This window comes from Diadema setosum, chromosome 10 (assembly GCF_964275005.1).
Source record: "Diadema setosum chromosome 10, eeDiaSeto1, whole genome shotgun sequence".
Classification (NCBI taxonomy): domain Eukaryota; kingdom Metazoa; phylum Echinodermata; class Echinoidea; order Diadematoida; family Diadematidae; genus Diadema; species Diadema setosum.
Window position 1 is genome coordinate 32244506 of NC_092694.1, and position 17990 is coordinate 32262495.

Here is a 17990-nt window from a genome sequence, read left to right on the forward strand (position 1 = left end):
TTGACCTAGAGCAGAATGCCTCTTACTCCGTCTTGCTTGGTTTGGTGGAATGTGACTTTTCTGAGAGAAATCAGCGATGAAGGAAGAGGTGTTTAGCCTTGTATCAGTCTCTCTCTGTCTGAGTGCCCTGTGAGAGGAGAAAGGGTTTAAATATTGCATTTCATCATTTTTTTTTTCAGCACAACAACTTGACCGTGGCCCTGTGGCGCTATAAGAGATCGCCATTTACGAACGACTTTTAGTTTAAGGAGCCGACATGAACTTCACGCTTGCAAGTGCTGAAGAGGGTCTGGATTGAATTCCCGAACGATTCTTTTACAGCACTGCCACGAGTACGGCGCCCGTCATCACTTATCCGAAAGTGGTGCCTATTAGTCTAGTTTGCCAGGCGTCGGCTTCATGTGCTGTCATGTTCACCATGCATGCTGTTCATAATTATTCAACATCTTGCTATGACAGGATTTTGACGAAAACGATAATGGTAGGATACTCGAACTTGGTGACATTGAACTTGAAGGACAGCTAATTTATCATTGAAATATTTCGTTTGTTTTGGACCAAAGTGCTCTTGCGAAGATTACTTAGCTCCTGTGTATGTTGTAGGCCTACTCGATAATTTATTCTATGGCTGATAATGCACTCTTCATTTTTGTTCAGAGTAGTGCCTCCCTGCTTGTGTGATTTTTTGTTGTTCGCTGCTCATTATAGACGACATCAATTTATTATTGAATAACACTTTCTCGACTCCATGAAATTTGCGCATTCAGGATCCGAGCCCGTAGTGAAAAATGTGCGACGTCAAGAACATTGTGTGATATTAAACAAGGATTCGCAACGCATATGAATTCTTCTGCAGGGGAAGGCATTTTGTTTTCTTGTGAGATACTATACCGATTGACCTTCGCAGGGGGCAAATGGTTTTATGTGAAAACTTTCATCTCTATGTATTGTCGCCTTCCTCAGCAGTCAAGCGTTCGTGGTTATGGTGTCTCGTTGAATGCCGAAAGTCCCCTTGGTGTACGTTTTTGTTTTTGCACCCTCTTATTCTAGCTGTTCTGAAATCTATAGGGTGTGCGTGTGTTTGTGTGTGACTGTGATTTCGTTGTTTTCGAGGGGCAGGGGATCAAAATTCAAGCAGAGACGCCTCCTTCAGGTATAAAGGCATTTCATGAATTATTGATAAATTTAATATGCTTCTCTTTACGCATGAGCCCCTAATTGGTTTAGTTGGTCTACTACTCAATGTTAAGTGCTGATGGTATATTGTTATTTGTACATATGGTTGTTGATTTTCTTGTTTACTTTTTTTTTTTTAATTATAACGAGGTAATGGGTCACGGAATATGTCCAAATACTAAGACTCTTCTTCAGGTCATGTCCACATTCCCTGGCTGTCGCACTCGAGAATGCACCATGACCGCTCATCTGGAGTCATGAACAACTTCACGACTGAGGACGCCCGCATCGGCGCATGATGCGCATAATAAGCAAATACACCATTATGCGAAATATAACAAGCCGAAATGGAAGGGAAAAAAGCCTCCTTTAAATTGACCCATCATCATGCTCGTTGACCTGGAAGACATAACTCCAGCGCTCGTATTTGAACCTGCGAAAACGGCATGCCAGTAAGATTTCGTTGTTGTTGTTGTTGTTGTCGTCTCTTTTTTGTCTTTGCTGCTGCTGACGAATTCTAAATATTGAGCTTCCTGCGAATGAACGCGAGATGAATTTGTCCCTGGACGTACTGACGGCTGACTAAGCTCCGGATTGATCCCTGTTCATCGGCTAAACCCTGCAATTAAAACAGCCCCGGAAGTCTAAAAGAGTGATAGCTACAGTGTATAGGGCCTACCCTAAAGACGCTGATGAACCTAGTGATCGCTCAATTTTAGTGAAAACCCCCAGCGTTTTCCTTAAATGGCGATATAGAGTGGCGATCGAATGGATGAAAAACACGTGAGCGTGCACAGGTTTAAATATGATCGGTTTTTATCACATTATAATATGAAAATAATCTGAACAAACATGCTAGTAAATAGTTTCGGAAATGATTCTGTTTAATTAGTGTTTGAGCTCAAATACATTTCCTGAAAGAAAATGGTAACGAAGGAAACGTTTACAGCCGGTAAACTGTCACCTTTACGTGTATTTTTCTCTTCTTCTTTTTTTTTAATTGTGTAAACTGCTACGATACATTACTGGGGATATGGCTGAATGACTAAATGTGGTATTTGTTGCTTACTGCCGGTTTCTCTTTCTCCAAAATATAGCATATATGTTCATTTTTCCGTTTAACACGATCCATAATGTGGTTTTTACGATCAAGGCGGGATGATGGTACAATGTACTAATATAACCATGGAGCTATAGTAGCTCTGTCATGTCTATGGTATAACAATGTCGCTGAACGATATTACGTTTCTTGCAGTTTACATTTCAAGATTCCTTTTTGTTCTTTGAACTTATTTTCCGTGTCGCGCCTGCAGAGTATTGCTTTTAATAATCACGCTTGTACCTTATGCACAGGATAGAGTGCGTTAGTGAAGGTGCGGCGCACTCGAGAGTATTGACAATGGTGCAACATAATACTGTGTAACATCGACAAAGCCGTCAAAGCAAATATGCTGGTATATTATGTCAAACACATGCCACTTGTACTTGTCAATTGCATGGCCGCCAAAATGTTTTGGCTGTGTTTTGAATGAACGATGAAACTTTACGATGCACTTGCATCGTCCGCATACCAGCCATTCACCAGCTGGTGAGAAATATTGATTTTTTTGAGAGACATTTCTCCGTATGGCAAACGATGCAAACAAAGTGGTATAAGGTTGTTTACCTTTTATATACACGAATGATCGATTTGGCCTTGTTATGTCATTTGTATGTCTTAAATAATTGACGTATTGGAAGAGCAAGAAACAAACAACAACCAACAAACAAACAATATACCGGAGACACAAACAACCGTACAGAGTAGCGGACACTATCTTTACGATTTGATTTACTCGGTACTTTTGCTCTTTTAGTGCCCATAATAAATGATGAAGCTTTCCCTGTCATTTGCAAGTGATTGAGTCTACGTTAGAAGAGGACTGTACATCTTAGGTGTTTTGCTGAATATCCACAAAACGGTCAATGCATTGAGCTTGATATTCTCGGCCCACAATCTGTTGCCCTATGTGGGAAACGTGACTCTTACCTTTAAAGCGGAACACGGTGAATGTGTCACGCTGAAGCCACTCTCTACACTTGAACTCTGTCGCACTTTTGTCATTGTATTGCACTTAGGTGAACATAGTTGAAGCTAAGAGGTATATAGGCAATATTCGCGCGCCCGCAATTACTTTGCCGGAGCTGAAAATAAAAAGAAGAAAATCAGAGGGAAAGAGGGGGAAAGGGGGAAAATGATCGTGAATTCACGGGTAAGTAGACCGAAAGTAAATTATCAAGCATCAGATTCAGAAGGATAGGGCGGGGTTGGTGTAATGAGAGGAACGCAACATGCGAATCCATGTATATAGAGTGATGTTTGTAATGAGCAAAAATTATATGCCAATTTAGGCCCAGACAAGTATATTTTATGTAGCCGTGCTGTCGTGGACAAATTGAAGTTGTGCATGGTATTATTACAGGGGCAATGCGGCTTCTCATCATAGTCTGAACGGAGAGAGCTTTTGATAACCGGCACAGATCTGGGATCAGCATTTACAATTTACACGAGAATGCACAATTTATAATGATTATTGTGTTTGCCCTATTGCACTGCATGCCGCTGTCGTTTTGTAGGGAACAATTTCTGCACAAACGGATACTATGCAATCTTCTATTTGCTAGGTTTTACAGCTTCACAATAATTAATGATACAAAAGATGTGACATATATTTCATATGGATTAATTGAAATAATAGAAAACAATTAGTGAAGACTTCTGAACAGGTCATTGGGAGACTTGAGAAATAAATTAGGTTTTTACCTCCTTTTCCTTGCATAATAGTTTTAGCAACATCACTATCAGTCTTTTGAAAACATGTGAAACGTTAGCATCCAATCAGTGTCTCATTTTGTGTCCTATTATGAAATTTCAATCTTTCAAAATCATTTGTTGAATGCCTTTGCACGTATATACGTTTTGCGACTCAAAACGTGGAACACTGTAATCGCGCACGCACACAGATTCACATAATTCGATGTGCTAGTGGTGGTAGTGGGGGTGGGGTGGTGGTAGTGGGGGGTGGGGTGGTCAATGCAGCCATTCATGTTTCATCAGCTGTTTACAAGCCAAACTCTTCCACCGATGGTGCATTGAGAGAATGCTATTTCAGTTTAGTCGTACGTTATGTAGTACTTTCACTCCTCGCTTTGCGCCAATTTTGGAACGGTCGGAAACGGCAATGTTTATCCATCGGCCGTGATGGCGGTTTCCCGAATTCGAGAGATAAGCCATAGTTTTGTGATAATCGGAAGTAGGGTTCCTTCCGTCTAGCTGATTGAACTGGGTACCAGTAGGAAGCGTATCTGCAATCAGATAAATGTCCACTCTTTTTCACCGAGTCTGGGATGATACCGCATTTGTCACCTTGCTGTGTTTTTAGCAGTGAATGGCTGGCCTGGGTTTTTACCTTGTGCATACGGACTGATATCGATGATGTTTAAAGTTAATTGTGCTATACTTCTGTTGTTATTGTCATTGTTGATATTGATGATACTTCCCTTTAAGCAAGTTAATATTCTGTCATTTCCATTGATGGCTTGATTGTATCAGACGTCAGTGACAATCTATTTATTTCTAATCTTTTGTCAGGGTAGCCCATTCACCAGTAAGTAGTGGTCTTCCATGGAGCCCTGAATAATTTTGATGAACATATGTACATTAAATAGCAAAACGTATATAGAAGATAACAAAGATATATACTTTGTAAAGATATATACTGTACATTGCAAAGTAACATAAAACATACAGTGTATATTGATTATGCCACAAGAGTTCACCAGAATGCCGATATACATCAATTGAATCGCTATTGTGCATGAATTATTAGCTAGCACAGAATAATTCGGTCACTATGTCATAGCACGTCACAGTTCGGATTAACACGTTTTCACCACGTCACAAGAATAGTCCTATCATTCATATACAGACAGTGTACTGTAAAGTCAGTGGGTCGAATGTGCAGAGGTTTGAGGTGAAGATCCAGACGACTCGAATTGTTTGGTGAATTAATGAGGTCTAGCAATATCTAATACTACACTTGTGTGTTGAGTAATCGGACAAAATGATTAAACATGCCACATCGCAGTTTGCCATTTTGGTAGTAGTACGCAAACGAATGACTGTGTGAGGGGGGGGGGGGGGAGGGGGATGCCCGAGTGGATTCCCGAGCCATCGTCAGCGAGAGAGGATGCAGAACGATTCGGAGCTCATTTATCATTACGGTCGCGCTGACGTCGATATCCAAAGTTGAATAATGATACGAATTCTGCAACACGACTGCAGCGCGCGGACGCATTTGCAAAAGCCATCAGAGCAGCCGTGGTTATCCAATAACCTCACCGATTCTCTGCCTGTTCGGACCCGAGCAACTTCTGTGCGGCCGATCAGATAAATTTCGACGTCATTTCGGAGGAATGCCGATGGCTTTAGCATGCGAAAATTACCGCTTAGAAATTTCAATTTGCTTTCAGCTCAGTTTGATGCCATTTACATGCCGCGGCGTTGCAGGGCCGTAGCTCTTCTGTGAAAATCAAAGAATCGCCTGACTGTAACCTCTGCTGTAACTAGCTTTGTTTACGTCGCAGCTGGAGTCCTTCTGCCAGCTGATCGGGAATGGGTTGTGCCAATTTACCGCATTGACTTTATTCAGGCGAGGTTGGCAGTTCGTCTTCGTTGACATGGGACTTCTGTTGAATCGCATGGATATGGGAACGAAACACACCCACTGTACTTCTGTCTGATCGTGTCATGGAAAAATCTAAAATCTGAGACTTGCACAGGTACATTGTACTCTCTCTCTCTCTCTGTCGAGCCATACTTATGTGTGTTATATGGAAGTGTCAAGTAATTCAGTGACGAGGAGATAGATATGCATATTCATGATTATGTGCGCTAATGTTCTGTGTGGCGTATGCAGCATCTCGTGTGTCGCCAGTTTTCTCTCTCATTTTTTGCCCAGCAAAGCCACCATCGCACCACACGACTGGTGATCGACGTGGTAGATTACTCACACCGTACCGTACTTTCCTGTAACTTCACTTCGTAGGCGAGCTGAGGCCGTAAATACATCACTAAACGTACACTTTGTAATGGATGCAAGAGGGACTGGCTTTGGTCTTGGTGGGTTGCTCTTCGATCGTGAGACGATATATTTCATTCCATTGTTGAATACTAAAACCGTCTGCTGAATATAATCTAACGCCGTAATGAACTTCTGATCGAAGTAAAAATACCGCTAACTAACAATGTTAGAATCTAATCGCGGTGAGTACAGCAACTGTATTGGCAATTGTGTAAATGAATGCCGTTGTCTGAGATATCACTGATACAGTGTTACGTATCGCACGCTACCCCATCGCCCAGCTGCCTGTGTGTGTGTGTGTCCACATCTGTGGAAGATCACACGGCGTTGCTCGCCAGGTTTTGTAATCTGTCGATTAATGAGAGATAGCGAGTGATTGCACTCAGATTTTCCCATCTATCACACCATGACGTGCGGAAAAGATGCAAATACTGTTGTCGTTGTTGTTCCTTTAGTGAGTTGATCCATCTATCAGTGCATAGAAATTTCAGGCATTATCAGCCAGGCATTTCACACGTACAATGTACCTGGTGATATAATATAGATCTAGTAAACGTTATTAGGATGCCTACCTACTTCCTATCATAGGCACATAGCCAAGCCACGAGGTATTGCCGAGAGTTTGAATTACAACTTCTTGAATTTCAACAAGAATTGTTCAAACTCAAAGTGAGCAAAGACAACTTTGTATCGTTTGCAAAGCACCATTTAACACTCTTTTAGCAGACCTTGACTGTCCTTGTGAATTGCCGTTCCCCTTACCCACTGGTCCCTGATTAAAAATTGTGTTTTTTTTTTTCTTCTTTTTGTTCTGTGTACCCAGCCTGTCCCTGTCTGTTCTTGTTGTGTGCAGTCCTTATATGTGATTGCTTTCCCTGCTTGTTTGTCATTGTGCCTCTGACGAAGATTCTGCTAGGATCGAAAGCTCAGGCCCCTTTTGACTCCATTTTTTCTTTTTAATCAGTTATGTTGACCCTTGTGAAAAAAAATGCAAGTAGGGCCTAGACACACAAACACACTATGTTACTTAGTGATACATTGCACAGACAGACCTGTATCAGACATCTGTGTTGTCTGTTGATAAGTAAATTGAAGTCCATATAGAATAATATTCCAAGATGGTCTAATGTTAGGATCTAACAAAAGGAAGAAAAAACAAACAAACAAACACCTGGGACAGTTATTTGGACACTACTTGTGGAATGCAGATTTTTTTTTTCTTTTTATAAGCTAGGTGAAATATATCTTCTTTTCTACACATCATATGTACAGATTCATGTCCACAGTTATTTAGATAAGTTGCAGTGATCTCCCCTGCTGTTATTAACTGGGGAGTGTACATGTATGGTGAATCTTTTATAGTTCTATTTTCATGAGTATCATGCATGGGCTGTTGATGTCAAAAAAAAAAACAATGTGCAAAAACTTTGAAAAAAAAAATCCCTTGCATGCATTGTTCAAGGCTAGCACATTGACATTGAGATTTGATCTCATTTCAAGGGCGTTTTATGGTTTGTTTGAGAAGTCACACTTCCTTTTGAATATTTCTGTGTTTTTCTTTTGCAGTTATGATAATAAGAAAATTAACCCGCAAGAATGTCTGATAAACTGCCATTCGTGCAATTATCTGTATGCGAAATATCAGCATGTACATTGACCACTTTATATGTTTTGCATAATATAATTGTCTCTCTTTAAGAACAATATAGAGGAGAGCATTTTCTGTGAACACGCCAGGTACCAGACGATAGCATTCATTTAGTTCCATTATTCTTGCTTCATTCTTTGTGTGTTGAATTTGGGGTCTCCCTCGACTCCTCCATGGCTACAATTGTAATACACGTTGTATTCCAATTCCACAAAACTAACTCCTTTCATTTTATTTCTGTGTTTTTTTTTCCCTCTTCAGATTTCCCAGTGACTAGCATGTAAAGCCTTCAACGCCAACATGGGATGTTGTCAGAGTTGTCGTCGTAAGAAGGCCCGGCCACCTGTCAACGAGCCGGGAAACTTCATGTATCCTGACATACCGGAGGTAGAAGCACACACCCCGTTCACGGAGATCAAGGAAGAGCCGTCATCATGCGACGATTGCATCCGCTCATCCCCGGTTCCTCCCGCTCCCAACGGGCACCTACAAGACATGACACCCATCAACAACCTGTCATTTGTCATCAGGAGAACGCCTGGCTCCACCCTGTCCCTGTCCAAGAGGCTATCCATGGCCGGCAATTTCTATCGCCTCAGCCGCTACGGCAGCCAGTTCAGCGTTGCGGACAGTCTTAAAACCGACGGCAGTACGTGGACAATCACGTCGTCAACCTACGAACAGAAGGAGGTCGATGACCCAAACTACGCGGCTAACGTACTCCATAAACTCAACCAGTTTCGCCTGGAGGACAAGTTCACAGACTTCACTGTTTTTGTTGGCAGTGTAAGGTTCAGATGTCACAAGGTAGTGCTAGCTGCCACAAGTCGGTTCTTTGCGCACAGCCTAGCAGATGAAGTGACGGAGGAGGGTGATCGCATTGTCAAAGATGAGCTGATCATTGATGCTGTGGAACCTTTCATTGTGCGCCTATTACTGGATTACATCTACTCTGCCAAGTTAACAATCAGTAATGAAAATGCAACAAAACTGCTTGCAGCGTCACGCCAGTTCCACATGCACTCAGCCGAGCAAGCGTGCCTGGAATTCCTTGAGCGGCAGGACAACAGGAAGAGAGAGTCTGCGAGCGATCTCACAAAACTCGCGGCAGAGTACACCTTTGAGCAACCGTACCACGTCAACGAAATCCTCCTCGGACTCAACGACCAGAGGCACGACAGAAAGTTTGTCGATGTCAGGTTGTGCGTGGAGAAGGAGGAGCTTCTGTGTCACCGTGTTGTCATAGCAACCATTGACGATGTGATGGAGAAGCGGATGGTGCACACTGTAGATTCAGGAAAGGTAACCATTGAAGATGTCACTCCTTCCGTCCTGAGGATGATTGTGAACTACACATACACATCTCGACTTGAGGTCAGTATAGCAAGGGGCAGGAGGAGTGCTTCATCTCTGCTGTTGTCAATCAGTCAATCTCTACTGTTTGAAGAGTTTAAGATATAGCAGTGACTGGATGAGAATGTATTGAAGAAATTATGGTTTCTGTATAACATGCATTACACAGTGCACAAAGCAGATTTAGTGGTTAAAGTGTGATTAACCAAAATCAGGCAAGAATAAATGTACTTCAGGAAATTTTTAATCTTGACCTGATGAAGCCATACTCAAAATCAAAACAAGGCTTGAGTTGATAGAGAAATTTGTTTAATGAACATGGTGTCAACTCAAGATTCATGTGCTTGGTTTTGCATTTTAAAATCATACACGTCATTCCTTTTTCTTCTTTTTTTAATCTTGATGAATCCTGAAAATATTATGAGTGACAAATTACCACGTAATGCTTGATGTTTTTCATCCTGATGTGTGTATGCGAAAGAAGAAAAAACAACAACAACAAAGACAACACATAAGAAGTAGCTATGTAGTCGCACATTGCCAGGCTGCATAAAGTATACCTTTTATCGTATGCTTTTTGTGCTTTTGATTGTGTTACGAAAACCTAACAATTTTACTGAGAGATTTGGTAGTAGGGGGAGTACAATAGTGTTAAGTGAATTTTGAATGTTTATATTTGTTAGAACGTTACATATTTACTTTCAGTGATAATTCAGATCCCTGTTTGTCTTAAAATCAAGTTTTTGTAACACATATTAAGTGCCTCCTCTTGATATCGTCACATAACCATACTCAGATCTTTGAAGAGAATGCCAAAGAAGCACTACGCCTTGCCTCCATGATGAAGCACTCCTCGGCCATCCGAAAGTGCAGTGACTTCCTGCGCGGGATGCTGGACCCGGCCAACTGCCTGGAGATCCAGCGCACTGCCTCCATGGACCTCAGCTGTGAGCAGCTGCACAAGGTATTAAGTGACATCAGATATTGTATCCCACAGAATTGCATCTCATTACAAATCACTTGGCTGTCACCTAGTTCCTTCACAATGCACTGGTATTTATGTATCATCACGTACATGTGCTTGTGTCTGCCTGTATCATACGTACAGTTTCATTTCTGCTCTTATGTAGCTATGGGATAGCATTAGATAGAGAAAGGTGTAGATAGATAGATAAATAGATGACTGTTGTAGATAGATACACTGTAGATATATGGATATAGCTGTTGTCTAAGTCTACATTTATTTGTGTATCATCACATCCTTGTGCTCTCCTGCATCATTCGTGCAGTTTCATTGCTGCTCTTCTGTAGCTATGGGCTAGCATTAGATAGATAGGTAGATACTGTAAAACGAGGAATATTCACGTGCATTTTAATTTCGCGAATTTCGCGAGCACCGAGATTCGCGAAATTAAAATGCACACTAAAGTTCTTGTCTACACTATATGCATTGAATGCCAGTGGCAATTCGCGAAAATTTCATGCCGCAAAAAAGGCCGTCGGCTCCAATTCGCGAAAAATTCATGCCGCGGATATATCATGTTTTACAGTAGATTGATAGATACATTTGAAGATAGATTGACAGGAAGAAAGAGAGAGGAGAGGAGCATATATCCTTGTGAAGATTGTAATTTTTTTAAACCTCCTCCAAACCTCCACCCAAAAATGATCAATGTTACATTGAAATGTTTCTGTATAGGGAAGAAGATGAAGGGGATTGGCCAGCAGTGTCAAGAAGCATGATGCACTCTTTAGTGTACAGAAGATTGGTGGCCTGATATAATGATGAAAGAGTGCTGTGAGGTCATTAATGATTTGACAATTTACCTAAGTATCAGAGGCCCGTTTTCGGAAAGAGTTAACATTGATCTTACATTCAATTCATTTGATGTAACTCAACAAATCGAGCGTAAAATCAATTTTGATCGTACAGTAAGTCCGTTTCATAAATATAGGCGTGATCTTAAAGCACAGATTTAATAGCAGATTGAGCTATAACTTTTTAGAATGGCATCTGTTGTATAATCAGTCTTACAGTCAAGCATTATGAAACACTTCCCAGAATTGAATTGATCATTGCCAGAGCTGTTTAGCCTCCCTTATACAGCAGGAGGCTCTTGCAACTATTTGCTTGATTTCTGACAGAAGATTAGAAAGACCTTTGTGATCTTGGAACTGTAATTGCCCATTTAGTTGCTTGTAAATTTGACTATCTCCCTGGCAGCTTTTTTTAATCTCCCTGACTTTGATGTGTGACTGTTGGCTGCTTTGCTTAAAGTTGGCAGTATACTCTTTCTTGTTTTTTTGTTTTGTGAGTTTCATTTCCAGTTTGTATGCCTGCTTGAAATGGTGTCTGTAACACTCATTGGATGCTCTTGTAGCAATCATCATTGTATTAAGAAGAGTGAAGAAATCGCTGAGATTTATTCTTCCTAGAATGTATCTATCCCGCCAGTTTGCAGTCTGCAATCAGGTTTTTCCCCTCTGCATTTTAAATTGATCTCTCCAATCTCAATTATCTTTCATCATTTATTCATCACAGCACATCTTTAATATTTGCAATGACTTTACCACAAGGATGTGGTCATGACATATGAATCTACTTCAGCGATACCCGAGAATAACTACTAAGTATTTATAACATGGAAAGTGAAAGCTCGTCAGTTAGATGGGGCAATATCTTTGACAGTCAAATGTACCATTCTGATTAGTCTTGGACCATATAATGTGCTGGAAATTCTAAAGCTCTCAACAGCCAAGCATCTGTTTTTTCATAGTCAAAGGTTGCTACTTTATTTTGGTGCTGTAAAATACTGATATTTAGTTAAAGATAATATAAAGTTTTGGTACCTCAAAAGTTTCCCTGAATTTCCTTGTCTTTGTTTGTGTTTCAGGTTAAAGTACCTTAAACACTGAGACTTACTCGCCCCAAAGTGCTCTCATGTCTTAGTAATCATGCAATAATGGTTTCGTACCAGAGCCGCCGCCGTACGACAGCGAAGGTAGTACACGTATTGTACGAAACCATTATTGCATGACAACTGCGACCAGCAGCGTGCAGCCCCATACGCATACAATTGTAGCTAACTGTGACCAGCAGCCCCATACGCATAGCTAAATGGGGCTTCGCATTGTAGCATTCAGCATCATGACAGAATTAGTATCGTGGGTAAATATCAACTTAAAATCCAAAAATTTCTTCAATTTGAAGACTTACCAGTTAAGTTGAAGTATTGAAAACAGGCTTCGGGCAACGTTTGGTTTTGCCAATAGTCCCTTTCTGTTCGAATTGATGACTGAATGTGACTCAGTCGAGAGGACCTTGGGAGAGCTACACTGAATTGAAGGCCAGCGCATGCGCACACAAACATCTTAGCCGTTCATGGATTTGAAATTTGTGCGCATGTGATGTGTGCCAATGCACTGGCCGCTAGTATTCAGTGTATGTAGCTCTCCCAAGGTCCTCTCGACCAAGTCAAATTCAGTCATCAATTCGAACAGAAAGGGACTATTGGCAGAACCAAACGTTGCCCGAAGCCTGTTTTCAATACTTCAACTCAATTGGTAAGTCTTCAAATTGAAGAAATTTTTGGATTTTAAGTTGATATTTACCCGCGATACTAAATCTTTCATGATCCTGTATACTGCAATGCGAAGCCCCATTGCGCTATGCGTATGGGGCTGCTGGTCGCAGTTAATTGCATGATTACTAAGACATGAGAGCACTTTGGGGCGAGTAAGTCTCACAGTGTTAGTTATATGAAAGGTACTTTAATCTAAAACACAAACTAAGACAAGGAAATTCAGGGAAACTTTTGAGGTACCAAAACTTTATATTATCTTTAAAATGCTTTAATACGTGGACATGTATTCATTGTGTTTGTATAATCACGAAACCTTCAAAGCAATACTGTAAAAGTGGACATTTTAGCACGAATGATCGTTTTGTGCTCGGTCGGGTATTAAAGATGCATTTTGCACATTTTTAATTCCACAGAATTAAAACATGAAATACACAAAATATTTGTGTGCCTCTACAATCACTGTGGTTTCTTGTTTCGTAAAATGCTGAAAAATTTTCATGTTTACTGTACATGATATACACTCTTCTTCTCGCCAACTGAGATGGAATTGTATTGAGGTGTGTAAATGAAGTTGGTTTAAAAAAATTATCTCTGAAATCTTGTCTTCTTCCAGGCTGCCACTAAATATGCCCTGAAGTGCTTCCCTGAAGTGATCAAGCAAGATCAGTACCTCCACTTGAGTGCAGAAGAAGTCCTGGACTACCTGGGAGATGACAACCTCAACCTGCGATCTGAGGAGGAGGCCTTTGAAGCCCTGATGAAGTGGGTCAGGTTCAAGGAGGACGAAAGAGTCGGTTACCTCGCGGACATGCTCATGTGCATTAGACTGCCTTACATTGGGCCTGACACCCTACGAGAACGGATCAAGACTGCACCTCTGATCAGGGACAATGAGGGATGCCAGTTCCTCATTCTGGAGGCCATGGAGATGCAGCAGATAATCAGAGAGGGGCGCAACACCACTGACCCTCGCATGAAGCCGCGGAGGGCGTTTGCCGATGTCACGTTCGTTGTCGGCGGTCGCAACAAGCAGCAGACGTGGATCAAGGACACCTGCTACTACGACAGCGCGCGGCGCAAGTGGTACCCTCTGGCGCCGTATCCGGGCAGCACGACGGAGTACCGCGTCGTCGCCATGAACAATGACGTATACGTGGTGGGTGGGCGCAACGAGTCGAGTAGGCTCATCACGGGCGAGACGTGGAAGTACAATTCGTTGTTTGACGAGTGGTCACAATGCAGCGGTCTCGTCATTCCGCGGCTGTGTCATGGCCTTGGTGTCCTCCACGACAGGATCTACGCTGTTGGAGGGAGACTTGACTCCAGCAACGAGCCCCTGCACGAGGTGGAGCGCTACAACCGCCGCACCAACCAGTGGAAACAGACGGAGTCCCTCGCGTACGGGGTGGTGGATCCTGTTGTCACTGCGCACAGCCGTCGTCTCTACGTGATCGGTGGACACACAGAGGACACGAATGACATCCTGGTGCAGTGCTTTCACCTAGACAAGAGCTGCTGGACAGTGATCAAGGATGTCTCCCTCCCCTGTGAGCCAAGAGTGGGTGCAACCCTCAAGAGCAAAATCTATCTGGTTGGAGGCAGGACAGAGTATAGAGTGCAGGTACTTATTTCCTTCTGGTTTTGTATTTTGGCATCTTGAGTTGGATGCGACACTCTCACTTCCATTGACAAATAGTTTGACGATAGTACATAGTTTTCACAAAATTTGTGCCTCATCAGCATATTAAAATTGGTATCACGGATGCTCTATATATGTTATGTCGTTTTGAAAGTACCTGTCAATAGCAAAGACAAAACTCATCAATTTTCGTGACATTTGAATTTCTTGGCATACAGTTGTATATCTGTTTATTTGTCATGTGAAACTGAAGTCACGTAATATCTGCAATTGAGTAATTATCCTGGTTGGTTAGGAATGTGAGCTACTACAGTGAACTTTAACTCTTTTGTGAATCTGTTTACCAGCACTTATGGCAGGGTGACCTTGAGTGTTAAATGTTCCACTTCTTTTGAAAAGAAACGGAATTACATTTCCTGTGTGCTGTATTCTCAGTTGTCAGCAAATTAAAAAAATGTATTACTCGTTATATATTTTTTCAAGCTCTGTGTGCATTTACGTTTTTTAGTCTCATCTAGATGTGTGCAGGCAAAAAAGTGATTCCAGGGTTATTCATCACTCGAATGCTCATGTATTTCAGTAAGTTGTGTTACCATGACAACATCTTCCTCTGATACAGGTGTACAGTCCCCACAAGGGAGAAGTAAACACCATCGCCGAGATGCAGCATGCAGAGGGCCACGCAAGGGAGCTGTACTCCATGACGGTAACCAACAAGAAGATTGACGTCATCGGCGGCCAATGGACAGTGGGCGACGAGGACGATGCCCTCACCATCTCCACCAACAGCGTGGAGCAGTTTGACCCGCAGACCAACGAGTGGACAGTGCTTGGCCCCATGCCCCGGGCCCTGACACACCATGGCTGTGTCACCATCAAGAAGTACATTGGCCTCCCCAAGGCCCTCCTCAGCTGGGTGCCCAAGACAGCGTCCAACCACAGCAGATGAGCAGCTCACCATTACCCCAGGGCGGGGCTTTGCTGGGTGCTTTAAATACTTATTTGCATAGAGGCATGGCCTCAACCCCGGATAAGTGTACTGGAACATCCTCAAATTGTTGTAGGTGTATTTCGATAGGAGAATTCATAGTGTATTCAAATCTGTGGAGATCAATCCCTAACGAACCTAGCTGTAGCATCAGATCTTCTCTGTTCATTTGCTCTGTACTACAGCTTTGCTTTTACTGCATCAGTATAGTTCATGGGAGGTGGGGTGCGAGTCTTTGTCATTTTTATGTGTCTTCAGCAAAACTTGTTCACTGAGCAAATATGGACACGTGATAAACTGCCAGCTGCTTTCCGTTCAATCATCTATTGAACTCTATCATCTCTTTCTTTAGTGAATAGATTGGGCAGATAGTCACAAACTGATATTATCAACTTAATATGCACGTGCATAAAAGTATAAAGTTCACCCGGGCAATGTAATGCAGATTTGTATGATTTACTGTCATTTGCAGATTAGCTCAATTGAAGGAGAGAGAGAAATCTATATTTTGATAGCAGTTTGTTAGTCGCAAATGTAGGAAATGGGGCTTCCTGAAGTCTAGTAAAGAATATTTCATAGTCTTGCTTTCAAGCACACCAATGGGGTGCCGAGAAATGTATCTCGAAACAAGAGTCGAACAAAATTCGAGCAGTTTTCTCATCTTTAGGGCATTGTGACTCTCTGCTGGTAAGCATTATTTTAAAACTGCTGAGTCAGTAGCAAGGACTCACCATCAATGAATACACCCTAAATAGGTCAGTGCATAGTCAAATGACCACTTTCTGATCTACAGTCTACCAGAAGGGATTATGATGCCAAGTTAAGGAAAATGTCTGTGTTATGATACAACAATCATGCACTAATCAGCTTCTCTGTTTTGTAACATCATGTGAAAAATAAGCAGAAACGCAAATGCTGTTTCTTCTTGCTGTGAAATCTTCACCATGCTGTATAAGCAGGAGCTATTTATTGACAGTAATTCTAAACATATCATATTGACAGATCTAGCATCATCAGTGAACAAATTAGTTTTCAGCCATAAGTTGGACATTTATGCCTCATGTATTGAAAGAAATTGGAGACAGAATTTGGACAAATCAGAACTAGTAAGTTCTGTTTGGTTGTCAAACAAAATCATATATTGCCAACAAGTGTACAATAACCTGGACTTTACTGTGATATATACATGTACCTGTACAGAAGTGGAAATGAAGGTTGCAGATCAACAAACATTGGCATGGACAATGATATTATCTCAAGAGGTATCTGTACTCAACTCTGTGGAACATTAGTCTATGAATGCATTAATCCGAAATGATGCACTTTGTGTGGATGTAGACTGTCTAAACCAAGACATGGGTGCCTCTGTGTTAGTGAATGTACATTGTACAATTAGCACTTAGAGTGCTAAGCAAGCCAATTCCTAGATCTGTCCAGCTTCATTCAGTCCCACAGTACTTAAATCGATGTCGGGTGATTTGATGCAACCTTTGTCAGACTACTGGAAAAAAAAAAGAGGAATTCGTAGGAGATGCTACTGCAAGTGGTATTCAGCAGAGTTTTGTGTACATTCGTGAAGTGCTAATAGACAAAAAGAAATAATTGAAAAGTACTTTCAACAGGTCAGTGTGAATGAAACCATTCAATGTGTGCTCACTGGTGCGAGGATATGGAGAGTGAAGTGTGATACTTACAAATGACATGTACTTAAGACAGAGTCTAGAGTGGTGGTATGAAAGTGTTAGCCTGTGTTGTATATGAGTAGTTAACGTATTTATGAAAAGCAAGTGAACGTTGACCAAGTGTACCATACAAACAAGCAGAATAAATGAAAAATCTATTTATGTGTACAGTGTATTTAGGATTGGGGTTGGGGGTTGGAGAGGGAGGGTCAGTAATTCAGCAGGCTCTTTTTAGTGGGGGGTGGGGATAGGGAGGAGAAATAGGATGGGTACTGTGGTATTTCATGGTAATCCATAAAGTCTGCCATGGGCTGAAAGAAATTGCATTGCAAGAAGCTTGCACATGCCTCAAAATTGTAGCAACTCAAGCAGCATTTAGGCGGATTTCTCAGCATAAGTTGGTTTTGATGACTGATGATGATGGTAATGCCAATGTTAATGATAATAAGAAGCAAGTGTCGGCTGTTTCGTGTATAGGACGTGATATTCATAAAATGCAAGTTTCAACTTCCATTGGAAACAGCAGATAATTCATAGAAGTGATTGACTGTTGCTCACATATTTGTCATCATTGAAAGTTCTGGCCACAATTATGCAAATAACATAGTCTTGTCTCCTCTGGAATACTAATGGAAAGCTTTGAAACCTTTATCTTACCAGTCTCATTTCTAAAAATTTTCTCTGCTTTAGGTAGAGGAGAGTAGAAAAAGACTCTGTACATTGATGTTTTGACAGAAAAAAACCCCCATACATATTGCAGTCCAAATGATTTCTTGCATTGTGCTGTCATCAAACTA

General features: G+C 41.5%; 1 protein-coding gene across 1 annotated transcript in view; it reads left to right on the top strand.

Moving 5' to 3' along the window:
- The window catches only part of LOC140234193 (kelch-like protein 38), a 71259-nt gene extending 55721 nt beyond the window's left edge, over positions 1–15538 (top strand). Inside the window, exons 3-6 of the mRNA XM_072314261.1 lie at positions 8209–9321; positions 10097–10264; positions 13498–14505; positions 15143–15538. Coding sequence (XP_072170362.1) covers positions 8248–9321; positions 10097–10264; positions 13498–14505; positions 15143–15472 — 2580 coding nt within the window. The 5' untranslated portion in view covers positions 8209–8247 and the 3' untranslated portion in view covers positions 15473–15538. The remainder of the gene's footprint in view (positions 1–8208; positions 9322–10096; positions 10265–13497; positions 14506–15142) is intronic.
- The last annotated feature ends 2452 nt before the right edge of the window (positions 15539–17990 follow it).